General features: G+C 38.2%; 2 protein-coding genes across 2 annotated transcripts in view; both read left to right on the forward strand.

The window, feature by feature from the left end:
* The first annotated feature begins 300 nt into the window (after positions 1-300).
* cercam (cerebral endothelial cell adhesion molecule) lies at positions 301-13,848 on the forward strand. The gene is made up of 12 exons (XM_057321856.1): positions 301-732; positions 1,180-1,290; positions 2,650-2,767; positions 2,979-3,113; positions 5,993-6,197; positions 6,360-6,479; positions 6,711-6,787; positions 6,898-7,004; positions 7,311-7,443; positions 9,475-9,602; positions 10,315-10,518; positions 12,497-13,848. Exons 1-12 carry the CDS (start codon positions 530-532, stop codon positions 12,729-12,731), a joined length of 1,776 nt encoding a protein of 591 aa, XP_057177839.1. The 5' UTR covers positions 301-529; the 3' UTR covers positions 12,732-13,848.
* Positions 13,849-17,166: 3,318 nt separating this feature from the next.
* sardh (sarcosine dehydrogenase) overlaps positions 17,167-17,362 on the forward strand; it is a 57,000-nt gene continuing 56,804 nt past the window's right edge. Inside the window, exon 1 of the mRNA XM_057321666.1 lies at positions 17,167-17,314. The gene's annotated coding sequence lies outside the window, so the exon portion shown is untranslated. The remainder of the gene's footprint in view (positions 17,315-17,362) is intronic.

A 17,362-nucleotide genomic window follows, 5' to 3' on the forward strand; every position in this document is an offset into this window, starting at 1 on the left:
AGCAATAAAGCAAGTAATAAACATCATTGCAATTAAATAAATAACTTTAGATTTTTCTTTAAGACACAAGATCTGATTAGGAATTTGGTTAACATGCAGAAAAGTGCGCGTTCATTAAAGTATCATCCGACAGTTTATAGCAAAAAAGACAACATTTCATCCTTTCTTTCGCTGGCGACGAAAGACCCCCAAAAGAGCGTCAAATGCTTTCATCCAACATTCCTTCTGAAATGCTTTACGTTCAAGAAATGTACAAATTCCACGAAACAACCCCGATATGCTTTCTTGAAACATGGTAACTTTTCTAAACGTCATGTTACATTGTTCCACTGTACATTTCAAAATGTTACAGTCAGATCTCCGCATACGGAAGTAGTTGGAGAACAGAACACGTTGACTCCTTCAGGGAGAACGGAGAGTTTGGGGGGAGTGTGTGAAGTAAAGTTTAGGGAAGGACCCTCTTTCCTTCATCTGCTGACGCGGATGGGACCGTTTGTGCAACGACGCCGCTGACCGTCGAAATCCAGCCATGTTTTCTTGGATTATATCTATCTGGACCATTCTTTCGGTGGCACAATGTTACTTTTCAGAGGAGAATTACACCGAGGAGTCAAATATGCAGCCGCCCACGGTTGTTATAGCTGTGATCGCCCGAAACGCCGCTCATTCTTTACCGTACTACCTCGGAGCTCTCGAGAGATTAAACTATCCCAAAGAGCGCATATCTATTTGGTAGGTGACTTCCTCCCTGCGCTTTAAGCTTATTGATAGACAATTCTTATTATTTGTGGATGTCAAAGAGTCAATCTTATTTGTATTCCATCAACTCCTCCCCTTGACTTCTTAAGACTTTCTCCTAAAAGCAGCAAACCCCCTTCCCCCAACTAATAGTTTTCTGGGTTTATGTCGTTTTCATGCACATTATTGATGATTTGATCGCTTCTGCAGATATTAGTATAGACCAGGCTAAAAATTCTATACTGAATGCATGATTCAACTGTTCACCATCAAAAGTGAACGGTAGGAAAACTTTTTTTATATAGCATATAAAACGCATTTGAAATACGACATAAATTCACATAATATAGAAGAGTGTAGTGTGAATGTTCAAAAAGCATTTCTTTTAGTTGATATATTTATTGTTTTGCTGCTTATTATTATGATCTTTTTTTCATTTAGGGCTGCGACAGACCACAACATTGACAACACTACTGCAGTCCTTCGAGAATGGCTAACAGTCATGCAGACACAGTATCACCATGTGGAATGGAGACCAATGGATAAACCAACGTGAGATCATGACCATTACAAAACATGCACAGATACATACTGCTACTGCACTGTACAATTTAAATGCTTTATAATTGCATAATTTAAAATGCTTTAATTGGCTTTATATAAAGAAGTGTATGAAATTGTCATGGTTATGACGATGCATTAATCAGAATAATCCAAAGGACCTCACAAGATACTTTTCTAAGCGATCCGACTTAGTTTTGGCTCAAGGATGTAAGAATAGGCATATTTACATCGAAGGAAAGAAGCGACATTTACTATAGGCACCGGAATATTATAGAGCAGTGGACTCCCAACTAGAACACCATGGCAACACACCCTAGCAACTGCATAACAACTCCCTGGCAACCACCCACAACACCCTAGAGTCACTATAGACCATTTTGCATGAACACTGGTCCAGAAGCACTTAGCAAGTTAGTACAAAAAACAACCAACAGAACACATAGAACTGAAATGAAATCTTAAAAGACATCTTTGACTTAAAGGTGCTGTGATTTTTTTGGAATATCTATTGAAATAAATGCAATATATTATACATAACTATGTCTTCAGAGGTGTATAAAGTCCTTACATAATGAAGTGTTATGTTTTTATTACCTTAGAATGAGCTACTATCTACATACACCGCGGGTCCCCTTACATGGAATGCGCCATGTTGTTTCTACGGTAGCCCTAAATGGACAAACTGCTCTACATAGCGCGTTTTGTAAATACGTTTTCTCCTTCGGCAAAGAAGCGAAAACGTGACGACATCTTATTCCTGTGTCAGCCTCTCTATTGCTACGAAAGAGAGGGTGTAGGGGTGGAGTTAGCCGCTGGTTGCAATTCGCAACCTCACTGCTAGATGCTGCTAAATTTCATACACTTTACCTTTAGTTATATATTTGAAATGAAAAACTGAAACAGGAAGTGATTCTGGTCTGGATGTGGTACTGATGCTGTGTACTGTTTTTGGGTACATAGCTAATAAGTATGCAAGATCTAAACATACTAACACGTAACCGAAGTGAACGATTTACCTAGGCAAACATTGTGTCTTTAACATCAGTAACATCAAAATACTACACTTTGCAGCTTTTTAGCTATATCTGTCTGTCTGTCTGTCTGTCTGTCTATCTGTCTATATATATAGGCCTACAGTATATACTGTATATTATATACAATATAATATGATTTTCTCTGTAGGGTCAGGAAACTCCCTCTCGCAAGGAATTGTGGGCAATGTCAGAACTTTGAATTACAGTAAAATTGTAAAAACTCTTAACAGGCCAGACCCAGTCCCATCATAGGTGTCAGTCAGGGAAGGTTTAAAGTTTAGTGAAGCTTGGTTCCATTGTTGTGTCACCACAGGTCTTATGCGGGTGAGCTGGGACCCAAGCACTGGAGTAATGGACGCTATGAGTATGTAATGAAGCTCAAACAGGCAGCTCTGAACTTTGCCAAGAAACACTGGGCCGACTATATTCTGGTAGGACCCGGATTTAACATATACACATCACACACATTTACATCTTACAAAAATACTCAAATGTGTGCTGTTGCATAAAGTTTAAACATATTTTACGCAAATTTACACTGACACACAAATCACAGAACTGCTCCTAAGAAAATCATATCAACCAAATTCGTATTTGTTTCTTTATGTGCTGCTGTTAACTTATTTTCTCATTCTCATGCAGTATTCAGACACAGATAACATCCTGACCAACCCTAACACACTTCATCTCCTGATGGCAGAGAATAAGTCTGTTATTGCCCCCATGCTGGACTCTCAGTCAGCGTATTCCAACTATTGGTGCGGTATCACTCCACAGGTAAAACTCTAAAGTTTAAAGGTGTGAGATTTGTCTAAATGGATGTTTCCCACCCAAAAGTAAAAATGATCACAACTTTATTTTGTTCCGAACATGTATAGCTTTGTTTTTTATGTGTGACACAAAAGGATGTATGCAGCGTTTTTTGTTGCCACCTGGCAAATGAAGCACCTTTACAGTAAAGTACTCTACAGTACATCTACTTTGCTCCAAGTCTTTTAAAGGTCCAGTGTGTCATTTTTTGGAGGATCTATTAAGAGAAATGCAATATAATATAACTATTTCTATTGTCAAGGGCTGGCTTACCAATGACAGGTTCTGTATAAAGGGTGAGCCCATACCAACGGTCACGGAAAAGCCCATCAAAAGCCTTGGACGGTGGTACACCGCAGACCTTAAAGACACCGAACAGGTGTAACAACTCAGGCAAGAGACAGCCAGTGGACTCAAGAAAATCAATAATACAACTCTTCCTGGGAAGCTGAAACTCTGGTGCTTCTAATTTGGCTTGTTGCCATGCCTGATGTGGCCAATTTCAATATATGAGCTCATGGTGTCTCACGCCAATAACCTGGAGAGATTGGTAAGTACACAAGTGAGGAAATGGCTTGGGCTACCAAGATGCCTTATCAACATAGGGCTGTATGGGAATGGAGCTCTGTCTCTTCCCATTTCAAGCCCTATGGATGAATATAAATTCACCAAATCAAGGTTAGAGATGACGCTCAAAGAATTCTGTGATCCCTGTGTAAGAGATGCTGCTCCAACAGTAGCGACAGGAAGGAAATGGAACCCAACAACAGCTGTAGGAGATGCAAAGGCAGCCCTCAGACATAAGGACATTGTGGGACAATGTCAATATGGCAGAGGGGAACTTGGTTTGGCATCAACCACACCCATGTGGCGAAAAGCGACACCAAATGAATAGCGTCACATGGTAGTGGAGGAGGTGGATTATGAAAACAAACAGGCTAAGTTTTATCATAAAAGCTACATATGATGTGCTGCCCTCACCAACAAATCTGCATGTTTGTTGTGGATAGGATCCAACCTGCCACCTATGTTCATCTCCAGCAAACCTTAAACATATTATTGTGGGTTGTAAGAAGAGCTTGACACAGGGTAGATACACATGGCACCACAATCAAGTACTAAAGTGCTTTGCTGCAGCAGTAGAGACCAAGAGAGTGGCAGAAAATGCCATCCCCCAAAACGCCAAGGTTAACTCGCTAAAAAGGTAACCCTTTATTCGGGAGGGGCAGAAACTGCGGGCCAAGCCCTTAACCCCAGATTCAGGTCTGCTGAGTATAGCCAGGGATTGGGAAATGCGAGTGTATTTAAACCACATGGTTCTGTGGTCCAGCTCCAGTAGGAAAGTCCTCATAGTTGAGTTCACTGTATCTTGGGAAGAGGCCATTAACTAAGCATTTGAAAGAAAGAATCTCCGGTATGCCAACTTGGCAGAGGAGGCTGAAGATCAGGGATGGACAGCGAAAATGTTCCCGGTGGAAGTGGGCTGTAGGGGCTTTGTTTCCAATTCCACTACAATGCTGCTTAATGAAGTGGGGATCAGAGGACAGGCCCAACGGACGGTAGTCTGGGCTGCCAAGTGACCACGTAATAAAATGGTGTTGTGTTGTATTGTTATGCCATACGGGACCGGGGGCACTGAGCTTGCATTAATGGAGCCAGTGGGTCTATAACAGCCTTAGCCAACGGGTTGGCGCTTATGGTTGCGTTGATTTTGGTAATGTGTTTTAATGGTATGCCATACGGACCGGGGGCACTGAGCGCGTATTAAAGGTGTTGGTAGTCGTGGCCTAAATAGTGGCCTAATGGTTAGAGAGTCAGACTCGTGACCAGAAGGTTGCCGGTTCGTATCTCAGGGCCGGCGGGTAACGACTGAGGTGCCTTTGAGCTGCAGTGATACTGCCCACTGCTTCTTACTACTCACTGGACGGGTTAAATGCAGAGGTCACCATAGCTGACTATCCAGTGGAGGATAATCACCAGTGGTGCAGAAAGAAGAAGCCAATGGCTGTGGTTTAGGCAGATGAACACAACACGGGCCAGATGACCTTGTAACAATGCGACACACACCCATGGCTTGAGGGTGTCTTGTGATAAAGGGCCGAAACTCCCAATGAGGCTGAGGTGCACAACTGATGATGTGCGCATTGATGGGAACAATACAAAGGGCATTATCAGCACCTCACCAAAAGGCATCTTTCACCCACGATAATGGATGTGATGAAAGTGGGACCGGACACACAACTCATGAGATGTCTCTCTGATAATGGCAAGGAAAGGTAAGTATGCTATGTATTTCTAAAATCATTTATCCCCCAAACACAGAGGATGCCTACCCGACGAACCCAGTGAAACCTCAGACCTCCTTTCCTCTATTCATTTCTTGACTGCTTCCCCCTGTTATGCATAAGGCATGGGAAATGTCCTATTGGGCAATTCAACTGTGCTGAAATAGTGGGATTATAACACCTAGTCCTATTAAGCGAATCTGTTTTGAGAGATTACATACTGAAGCGTTGTGTTTTTATTACCTTAGATAAGCTATTTCTATCTACATACACATCGGGTCCCCTACATTAGCTCTTAGCGGACAAACAAAGCGTGATTCGTAAATACGTTATCTCTTTCGTCAAAGAAGCGAAAACGTGAAGACATCTTAGTGCTGTGTCAGTCACTGTATAGCTTCGAAAGGAAGGGTGTAGAGAGCCGTTGGTTGCAATTCGCAACCTCACCCCTAGATGCCGCTAAATTTCATACACTGGACCTTTAAAGCTGTGCAAGGGACCAAAATGTAGGATGTTATTCTCTGAAACTTTTCTCTAAAATGTCTGCGTTTTTGTCTATTGCAGGGCTACTACCGTCGCACTGCTGAATATTTTCCCACAAAGCAGCGTCAGAGACTGGGCTGCTACCCTGTGCCGATGGTCCACTCCACCGTTCTGCTGGATCTGCGTAAAGAAGGCACCAGGAAACTAGCTTTCCACCCTCCTCACAAAGACTACTCCTGGCCGTTTGATGACATTATAGTTTTTGCCTTCTCATGCAGAATGTCTGGTACGGTGCCCCCTTCTGGATGGCTCCAAACTATCTCTGTAATTTATGCAAGATAATGAATTTAATTTAGCTTGCACCAGTTGACTGTAAAGGTTGTAAAGTTGTAAATCAGACAGTTTTGGAGCTGAACAAATATATAAACATTTTCATTTGCTTTAACAGATGTTCAGATGTATCTGTGCAACAAGGAGCGCTATGGGTATACAAACATACCTGCAAAGCCTCATCAGACGGTGGAGGACGATCAGATCAATTTTATCCACGTGTACCTGGAATCATTGAGTAAGTAACACTGGCAAACCTTAAATAATTCAATAAATAATTTTCAATAATTAAAAAAAGCCTGAAGTAAATTGATATGGAGAGATTCAATGTCTTACAATAGATCCAAAAGGATCCAAAAGCTTATTAAAGCTTTTTTATTTTAAACTGTTTTTCAGTGTTTAGATCTTAAATCAAATTGAATCATTGTTAATCGTTGTGTTGTCTTAAATGAGTGGATCTCTCCTGCAGTTTTTGGGCCGCCCATGTACGTCTCCCACTATGTCCATGTTCCACCCAAACAGTTAGAGCTCATGGGCTTTGATGAGGTAAAGACAAGCCGATTCTGATATCTCACTTGTTAATTCCATAATCAAATGATATAACTATTTAGGTTACAATGATTATTACTTTTAGATTTTGTGTGTGTGCTCCTCAGATTTACTTGATAAACCTGCGCAGGCGTACAGACCGAAGGGAGAGGACGTTGTGGTCCCTGTATGAGCTTGAGATCGATGCTAAAGTAGTGGATGCCGTAGATGGGGCGTAAGTTATGTTTACTGTAGTTTGTGCTCATGCGTACTAAAGAAATGTTTATATATGGATAAAAAACTGCTGAAAATGCCCAAAAAATGCTGTGTGTGTGTAATCTGGGTTTCAAAGCACTATTTGAGATTTGGGGTGTAGATTTAAGATCTATTTGCCTGAAGAGCCCAAAAGCGAGGTTGCATTTTGTGTGACGCTGTTGTAATGGTTGTTTTTTATAGAAATGTTGTACTATGATTTTAGTCTTTGTTCTAGTGATGTTAAAGTAAGGTCAACAACAATAACGTTATGTTTTTAATCGTGCAGAGCTCTGAACAGCAGCGAAATTAAGATTCTAGGCGTTGATCTCTTACCTGGTTATTATGACCCCTTCTCTGGTCGAACACTGACGAAGGGAGAGGTGGGCTGTTTCCTTAGTCACTACTACATCTGGAAAGAGGTCAGTGACACACACACACACACACGCACGCACACACGCACACACACACACGCACACGCAGGCTTTGGTTGACTATCCCCGTGGGGACAGTCCATAGGCGTAATGTTTTTATACTGTACAAACTGTATATTCTATCCCCTATCCCTAACCCTATCCCTAAACCTAAAGATCATAGAACACTTTTTGCATTTTTAGATTTGTAAAAAATATTTTTCTGTACAATTTATTAGCTGTTTTGCCCCTGGGGACCTCAATTTTGGTCCCCACGGTGACACGAGTCCCCATGTGTTGGTGTGTATTCAGGTTTAGGTCCCCACCGGGATATACAAACATGAACACACACACACACGCACACACACAAACAAACAGACATATACACAAACAAACACAGACACACAAAAAGTGTTGGGAAACTTTAGAAAAACCTAAAAATGTATTGTCAAACTAAAAAACATTTGTTTAAAACATGAGATGCGCAAGCACACATTTAAGTAAAGGATAATGTACAGGCAGCCGGCACATTATGCGCTTCGCGTCGGGACCTGATCACACTGTCGGGGCTTATTTCTGCGATAACAGCCGGCTGCTTTATCCCGCTTATTCCACGGCTGCTTGCCACATGAGAAAAAAACTGGACATGAAATGTGAATTTGAAATATTTTATTAGCTTATTTTTACCGACTGCAGACCTTCCGCAAGGAAAAGCCGTTTACTTTCGGTTTTAAGGTAAGAAACGACATTCAAATGTCACGAACAGGCAATTTGGTTGAATCATTTGTAAATATAATGTCATATATGTTATTAATAGATAAATGTATATTATTTGTAAAAAAAAACTGTCAAAATGATTTGCTGCATCCGGGTTACCGTGTGTTATTAGTTTTGAGAGGTTGTTATCTGGGAATAACGAACCTGCAAATGTCGCGACTAGCCAATCAGAATCAAGCATTCCAACGAGCCGTGTAATAAAGCAAAACATTTCACTTGCTGTCAAGAAATAATGAAAAAAATATTCTGGTTGCCAATCATTAGTAGAACAATATTCTACAACTTTAACTGTTTATTCTTTAAGCTTCTATAGGTTTAACCCAGACTGGGATAAACTGTGTTGACATTATTCACTATTAAAGGGGTCATATGGCTCGAAAACGTGTTTTTCTTTGTCTTTGGTGTGTTATAAGTTTCCCATGCATGTATTAGACACGTAAAATTGCAAAGATTAAAGTGTCGGAAAATAAGATGCATTCTATCTAAAAGCGAATGCTCACCCAGACCTGCCTGAAACGCCTCGTGTAACCACACCCCCACAAATCTACGTCAGTCCATGGTATGATTTGACTAAGACCGCCCAAATGTATACGCAAGTAAGGTGGGCGTACCTGTCAGTACAATTGCTTTGGAACCTGATGTTCCAAATATGGTAAGAGGCGTACGCTTGCAGTATTCGACCAATCACTACGCACTGGTTAACTGACCAATCATAACACACCTCGCTTTTCAGAGCGATGAGCTTTGTTAAAAATCTGCTCATTTCAGAGAGGCGGGGCAAAGAGGAGATACAAACATGCACGTATATGGAAAATACAGCGTTTTAGAACCTTAAATCGTGTATACACATTACATTACATCTAAAACAATCGATAATTTTAGCCGTGTCTTATGACTCCTTTAATAAAAAAACACACATTTGTCATTTTAAGCCTTTCTCTATAGAAATCAGACTAAACAAATATGAATGACTCATGTTGCACTAGACAGATTTTTGTCCACTCAAATGCCTCCCCTTAATACTGCAACCAAATAGCAAGTTGCAAATCATGATTTATGTCTGTGATGTAACTAAAAACCAAACACATACAACCTATAATATACATATTAATTTAATTAAATAAATTATAAGTAAAAATGGAAAACAAAAATAGGTAGAGCCTTGTCCTGCTTAAACTTTCAGTAGTTTAAAAAAGTACGATTTTTGGCATTGTGCTAGTTTAAATAATAATTCAATTGTAGTTTGTCGTCTTTCACCCATAGATGGTAGACATGCAGCTAGACAAGGCGCTGATTTTTGAGGATGACGTTCGTTTCCAAGCTAACTTCAAGCGACGTCTGATGAGACTGATGGAGGAGGTGGAGCAGGTGCAGCTGGACTGGGACATAATGTGAGTTACACCTGTCTATCACACGGTGACTCAGATGACTTACATTTACATTTAGTCATTTAGCAGACGCTTTTATCCAACGCGACTTACAAATGAGGTAGACAATGGAAGCAATTGGAGCAACATAAGGACAACAAAAAGCATAAGCGTGACAGTCTGAAGTTTAACCGATAACACAACTCACTGTCAGCAGTACCTGCTTCTTATCTTCATACAGAAACAGCGCGAATACGGTGACAACAACGACATTTTCATCATATTTCTGTATTTATCACAGTCCCGAATAACGAAACGCATCCGGAGGAAGGCATTTAGCATTTGACGTGAATATATCAAAACGATATCCAGTAACGTACCTACTGTACCCGAGAGCATCTTTTTTACTGGGTATTATAGCATATAATTAGAACAATTAAAACTGCATGCAAACGGGAGTGAGAGGTTAACTCGTGTCATGTAAACATGTTACTGCGATTAAGTCCTTACTCTGATTATTGGAAATAATCGCATTATTGGTGCACATGTAAACGCAGTCAATGATAGGTGTTGTAGAGTGAATTTTCACGGGCATATCTGAATTTATAGCGCCTTCAAATCTAGGAAATGATTCAACAAATTGTAAAAACGCATGTAATTTCAAGTTTGCATCACACCTGTAGCTCCTCTTTTAGACTAGTTTAACGTTTTGTGTTTTAATATTTCTTTTTCGCAGATACCTGGGTAGAAAGCAGGTGAACCCTGGAGAGGAAGTTGCAGTTGAGAACGTGAGGAACCTGGTGCACGCCGACTACTCTTACTGGACCTTGTCTTATGCCGTCAGCCTGCAGGGAGCTCAGAAGCTTCTCAATGCTGAACCGCTATCCAAGATGCTTCCAGTGGACGAGTTTCTTCCCATCATGTATGACAAGCATCCCAAGTGAGTATTGCACTCATGTTTTCAAGTGTTCTTGCCAGGTTTTTGACATACTGAAGGGAAAAGTGCAAAACGTGATATGGGTAAATGTGGAAGTTTATGTCCTGATTTGACAAGATTTCCGAATCTAATTTGTTTGTCCAAGTTAACGGACAAATCTGAGTTCAGTCCTGGCATTCATAGCTATTTATTTTTGCCTGTAATCCTGATAAAGAGTTAGAGAAGTTGTCATGATAAAGATTATGAATAGAGTTCACAGTTGAATAGGGATGTGCCCACATATGAATACGTTACTTGGAGAGCCATAGATAATGGCTTCAAAACTAATAATTAATAAATAACAGAATTATATTATATTCAGCGCAAACATTGACATTTACAGTTGAGCTTGACATGCATTAGATGATGAGAGACATGCAGCCAAAATCAGAGCAAATTGTAAAAAGAAGTAAGACAGTAGATGATGTCGGGTGGATTGTTTGTTATAATTATTGTCCTAATTGTTTTTATTTGTTTAAACCTTTAGTCTTGAGTCGCAAGATACATTTAAAATACATTTCTGTGATAACAATATGTGAAAATAATAGTTATTTTTTTCATATATGGGTAGTTGACAAATAAAACCGTAAATGTATCCTATGTGACAGCAGAAATGTTGAAAAAATTCTAACAATGAAGATAAATCTCTCTTACGGTATTTTTATTATAAATACAAATAGGAATAATATAAAATGTTATATTATTAACAGTTTCTTTTTGAATTTTTTGGACACATGTACAGTATATTTGTCAACTGCAAAATATTCATTCCCCATGCGTTATGGAACTACGGCTTGAATGAGGTTTTTTGTTTTGTTTTGATTTGTTTTTGTTTATTAAAGAATCAACAGCTTCTTGTGGTTTCTGCAGGAACTTAATTCTGAGAACAAATGTTCAAATTAAATTAATGTTTTATTTTTTTGTCAGATATTAAGTAGGTAAAGTGTGAGTAAAAAGCAAATAACAATTTAAATGTATTAGTAATTTATCATGTATTAAAACATTTGTGGGGTCAATATAACCCCACATCATTGCTAACAGGAGGGTTTTCTTTGGATAATATAAATCATTTGTATTGTAAATATAAATATTATAAATATTAAATGAGATTTTATTATAAATATACAAATAATTTATGGATTATACCAGGCATATTTGTTTAATAAAAAAGTACTGCACACCGTGAATATAGCAACACAAATAAAAATGTCCTTCTTATATCGGCCTACTTCCATTAGCCATTTGTTTTTATGCTTATCATATATTTAGTTAATACGTGTTTTAGGTCTGTTTTGTTTTGGAACTGCATACTGTATTATCTAAATATGTAGTTTCTTCTGTGTAATTGTACGAGACAGTTCTTTTATAGAGTCACAAGCCAAAGAAAGAAACAGCGTGTGTGCACTTCAGGCTGGCTCGATGCCAACCGCCTTCCATTTCCACTTCATCTCTGGAAAATCTCTTTTGCTTGGCACGTCCAGCCCGAAGCTCTTCATCCCCACAGAGACAGATCAGAGCCGTATTCTCTGCACCTTATTCACTTTTCCTGCAATCCGCGGCTCTCTGACAGAAACCGGTGTGCTGCTCTCGCCTCACACACGGGGAACCCTTTAAACGCTCTGCCCGTTCCGCATTCCTGCGAAATTAGTAGCTACTTGTGCATGTATTTGCTGCTTTACTTTCCTTGCATGTCTGACACAGCCAACGGCTCTCTGCCAGCTGGGCCACTAGACACACTTACCCTGATTTCTTGAAGCACCTCTACCGCTCTTTACTGAGAGTCATTTATATTTTATTCAGTAATTGGGCCGTGATCGAACAGCACAAATCCTAAAGTGATACAGCATCAGATTTTAAATCCAAAAGAGCCATTAAGTAGATAAGTGGATGTGACCTTTTCCTGTGCTTACTGTAGCCAATGTTTTTTCTTCTCATTCACCAGTGAAGACTACAAATCCCATTTTGCCAATCGGAATCTGTTGGCATACTCCACACACCCCCTTCTGGTGCAACCCTGCCATTACGCCGGGGACAAAGAGTGGGTGAGCGACACCGAAACGTCCACACTGTGGGACGATGACAACGTACGTACGGATTGGAGGGGGTCGCATAAAACTCTGAAGGGTTCCCAGACACCCGCAGGTCTGCAGAGCGCCACCTACAAGGATGAGTTGTGAGGTACAGTCTTGGAGCCAGAATGACTGAGCGGCTCTTTATTCGGGGCTTATGTGACTCAATGTGCAGAATTCCCACAGTCATGGACAACCTGGAAAATATCAAGGCATTTTAGAATTGGGATCTGCAGTCTGGAAAAGTCCTGGAAATTAAAAATATTGGAATCGGACATTTCTATAGAGACTATACATTTTTGGCAACACTTTAAAATAAGGTTTTATACTTTTACATTTATGGACCAGGTGTCAATAATATTTTTTACAGCATTATTAATTTGAGTAAGTAATAATTAATAAATATATACCACGAGATGATATACTTTAACTGAGATTAGTGAACAAAAGTTGTTATTGTACTGGTTGTTGTGTTTAATGTTTAATGTATACAGCCTTATTGTAAGTGTTACCAGTTTTTATTTTTTGTTATTGCCAACAATTTTATTAGCTAAAAAGTTCTTATTTAAGAACAAAAGGATGATTCTTCGTCTAGAAAGCCCAGTGCTCTATTGGGCCCCATTCAAATCTCGGTTTTTCTTTTTTATTAGAGATATTTGCACAGTAAAACTTTAGAGGAACTTTAAAAAAAAATATTTTTCTCTTTTTACTATGAAATAAAAAATATATATATATATATTTTACACTTCAGTCAATGATAGTGCATTGGGAGTTTCCTTATTGTTTTACTATCTGATCATGCTCAGACAATCAAACAGATTTCTGTATATTTGCAATGATGTGTGTGTGGCAGGTGTATTTTGGGGCAGTCTTGCTTTTCATGTTAAATCCTTTATTATCATTTTATTTGTTATTTATTTGTCTATGTCTCATTCGTTTTCTGTGCCCCTCTAAAGTGAACAGCAAGACCAAATGATGTGGCATGATATGAGTGTGTATAGCAGTTGAATGTGTTTTTTGAAAATAAAAGGAAATGTTTGAATCTTTTATTTCTTAGTATATATAGTTTAGCTTGGTTTATAAAAAAAAGATCATTATGATTAGGGATGATATATACAAAAAAAAAATATATATTTTGGATTATATTATAACATTACATCATTAAATGTTACATAAATAGTCTTTATGTTTTTGTTTCTCAAACCTTGGTTAATTTATCTCTACTCGTTTTTAATAATTTCATATTTATTTTATATTTTGGCACAGTTGTTGCTACAATAAATGATGTCGTGTGAGAACCCTTCCTTAATACTTTATTTCCAGCAGGAGCCTTAAAAGCCTCCGGCTGATAATTCTGATGGATCTCTATCTCCCTCTATTGGTTAAAGTACAAAATGCACAACAACCATTAGATCGGTTGTCATGTTTCAACTGATATACATGAATAAAATGAACACATAATACGTTTATACATTTACATGATAAGTTTGTCCATTGACATGATAAATATTTTAAATATAATAAATAAATATATATAAATATAATAACCTTTTTTCAAGAAATTAGCACTATGAATAGAACAGTCTGACAATAAACATTATTTACATTATTAGTTTCTACAATGTAGACCACTTCGGAAAACGTAAACAAAGCTGGTCCAATGCTGGTGCAGAAGAACTTTCTGTTTCAGTTTTATAACACTACACAAGTGTTTAAACAAAATACAACCAACAGAACATTATAACAGAATCAATTTATTTATATACCACAGATTTAAAAACAACCTAATAAAAATGAAACAAAAGTGTTGCTGGACCAGTGTTTAACATCTTGCGAAATGGTCTCTACATATACCTTGTGTTCTAATGTCATGTATTAATGTTTTCTTTATTTTTCATAATCACATCTCTTTGCTTCTGTTACTACCATCAATATGTACAGTAGCTTGCTTTAATTGCAACAATGCAAAATTACAGAAAGTGCTATAAATTTGAATTTAATTTAATAAATCAAACAGTTACAAAATATGTGTACACATGTCAAACAAATTTCAAGATTTCAAGTTGCATTTCGTCGGTGTTGGACTGAAAGCTTGAATCTTCAATACTGCCACTTTATAGCAAATGCATTTTTTCAGTAACTAAACACTGTGTTGACAAACTTGACTGCTCTTTTCAGTACTTTTTATTGGTTAAATATGTATTTGCAAGACAAAAATGAAGGGTGACCTACTGTAATGATTTATAAAAAAAAAAAATGTAAATGTAGGTCAGGTACTATCTTTACTTATCAACCTTTACTCCTTAGGAAAAGGGTTTGGTCTCTGTCCAATCCTATAAAAAGCATCTTGTCCTGCCTGAAGGTTTATTCATGCAAGTGTGACACCTTTGACCCCTGTTTCTGCTAAAAATACTAATAAGCCTAGACGTGCATGTGAGGAGTCAACTCCTCAATTACACAGAATCAATAGCTGTGATTATTGCAAGCAAACAGCACTTTTCAGCACCTAATCAAATGTATTTGGTTTTTGGTCTGTGTGTATCTGATGTCACTGTTCACTTGTTGTGCAACAACTTTGCATTCACATAGATTTTCACATTCATATTTTTTTGTGAATGTATTGAATATATAAATATGTTTGCAAATATTGTGGCTGTTGTCATAGACGTCTTTGCTTGCTTCACTCAGTGGTTACATTTCTCATACTGGGGGTGAGGCACTCAAGTCCTTTTCTGATTGGCTGTTGCAGATAGGAAAGGTTCTGTAAGGTCAGCGACATTATGTTTGTGTGGGGCTTGGAGCAGAGTATTCCAAGTGTTTGTGTTATTTTTGTATCAGGGAAAAACAAACTAACCAATAATGGTCAAAGTACACTGTTTCTTTTCTTTCAAAAGCTGATATGATACAAGAACACATAATTGTCTGTGATATGGACACCTTGTAAACAAACCTGAAATCTAAACTGTATTAAACAATAAGGATTGATAAAAGCTGTGTTAGCTATATATGACCTTGCATTTTTTGTTGTTATGGTAACTAGAACCTTGTGCATTTAATCTTTCAGTGTATTTCCCCTCGATATTCCATGTTTTCGATATAATCTTGTAGCAAATAAGCCCATGGATAGCCATGTTAAACCGAGAGCAGATGTTTTTTTCTGCTCCAGTTATTCTCAGCATTGAGGGATCTTGACAATCTTCATGTGCTATTAACTACGTTAAAGTGTTAGTTCACCCCCCCCCCAAAATACAAATTCTGTCATCATTTACTCACCCTCTTGTCATTTCAAACCTGTGTGACTTTCATTCTTCCACAGAACACTAAAGAAGATATTTTGAAAAATGTAACTGGACCCCATTCATTTGCATTGGTTTTGTGTCCGTACAATAGAAGTGAATGGGGTCCAGTGCTGTTTTGGTTACCAACATTCTTTAAAATGTCTTCTTTGTGTTCTGCGGAAGAAAGAACGTCTTTTTGGGTGAACGATCACTTTAACTTACACTAGGAAATCGATTTTGTATTTGCATGTAAACAAATAAATAATAAAAAAAACATTAATATTTATTTAATTTTCACAGCATAGAATGGGTCCACCCTTAGTCTGATCTGTGCTCTTAGTGGGTGGAGAATTTACACTAGAGTTTGTCATCTTACAAGCATTGACTCTGCAGTGTGCACTAAACTGCACACAAGGTCCTGAAAAGCAGTGTGTATTTTCTTTCTAGGTGGATTTATTAATTTTACAGGTAAGCAACGCATGCGTTATTTAGAACGCTTTTGATTGTGTTTTAAACTTGATTTTTTGGGGCATATTTTTTTGCTGTCTGGACAAAAATGTATATGTATATTGCACTATTTACGCACCAAATGCGTAAATGTAAATGTAGACAGTACACATTGATTTGCAACACAGCTAATTTGACAGTTGTCAAATTATTGTTGACAATGTAAAGCCACTTAGAAGTTTCTTACTCATAAAATGTAATGTAATAGTTTTGAATTATGTTGCAGTGACGAATTTACAGTGCAACGTAACAAAAAGCGCGAATTGTTTACTAACTATAAGCCAATCATGAACCGCCGAAAGTTCTTACCTCATTAAATATTAATGACCTGTGTACTGCAGTTCACTTTCATTCAGTTTTTCAGAGTTTGTGTGACTCAAGCGTTGACGGCAAACTTTTTGGAAGTTTCATTGTAATCTAATACGTTTTAGAAAACTAAAAGCATAAAAACAACAACAAACAGACAAGCATAGCGATTACATGGGCGGCGAAAATGTCGTAGACGTCAGCAGTTATCATATGCTGTAGGATACTTAAACGATGAACGATTTAACGTTACCTGTGGCTATAATGCAAAAAAAAAAAAACGTTAACTTTAGATGGTTTAATATACAGTGAAATGTAATTCCTGATCCTGAGCTATAAAAAAGTAACACACATTGACAGTACAAAACGTGAAAGCACTTGTTTTGTTATATTTGCTCCTCGGTTACGTTGCAGCGCTCGTCTGTGTTCATTGAACGTGTGCACGCATCTGCAGTTCTGACGTTCACCGCAGCTGTTCGTCCACATGCTCACTCAGCAAACAGCTATATTCGAGCACGAATGCTTCATTTTTAATCACATTTCTCACTCTCGAGGAAGCGTTTAGTAAACTTATAGGACGTGCACACTCTCTCTCTCTCAGTAAGTAGGCTACTTTACTTGTACTATAACGTGAAAGTTTATTACTGA

This window comes from Triplophysa rosa, linkage group LG22 (assembly GCF_024868665.1).
Source record: "Triplophysa rosa linkage group LG22, Trosa_1v2, whole genome shotgun sequence".
Classification (NCBI taxonomy): Eukaryota; Metazoa; Chordata; class Actinopteri; order Cypriniformes; family Nemacheilidae; genus Triplophysa; species Triplophysa rosa.

What these genes read in the sequence shown, in the direction of transcription:
- cercam (XM_057321856.1), top strand. Translation starts at nt 530, where the DNA reads ATGTTTTCTTGGATTATATCTATCTGGACCATTCTTTCGGTGGCACAA. An exon ending in AAAGAGCGCATATCTATTTG is followed by an intron (nt 733 to 1,179) that starts GTAGGTGACTTC and finishes TTTTTCATTTAG; the next exon opens with GGCTGCGACAGACCACAACA. An exon ending in ACTGGGCCGACTATATTCTG is followed by an intron (nt 2,768 to 2,978) that starts GTAGGACCCGGA and finishes ATTCTCATGCAG; the next exon opens with TATTCAGACACAGATAACAT.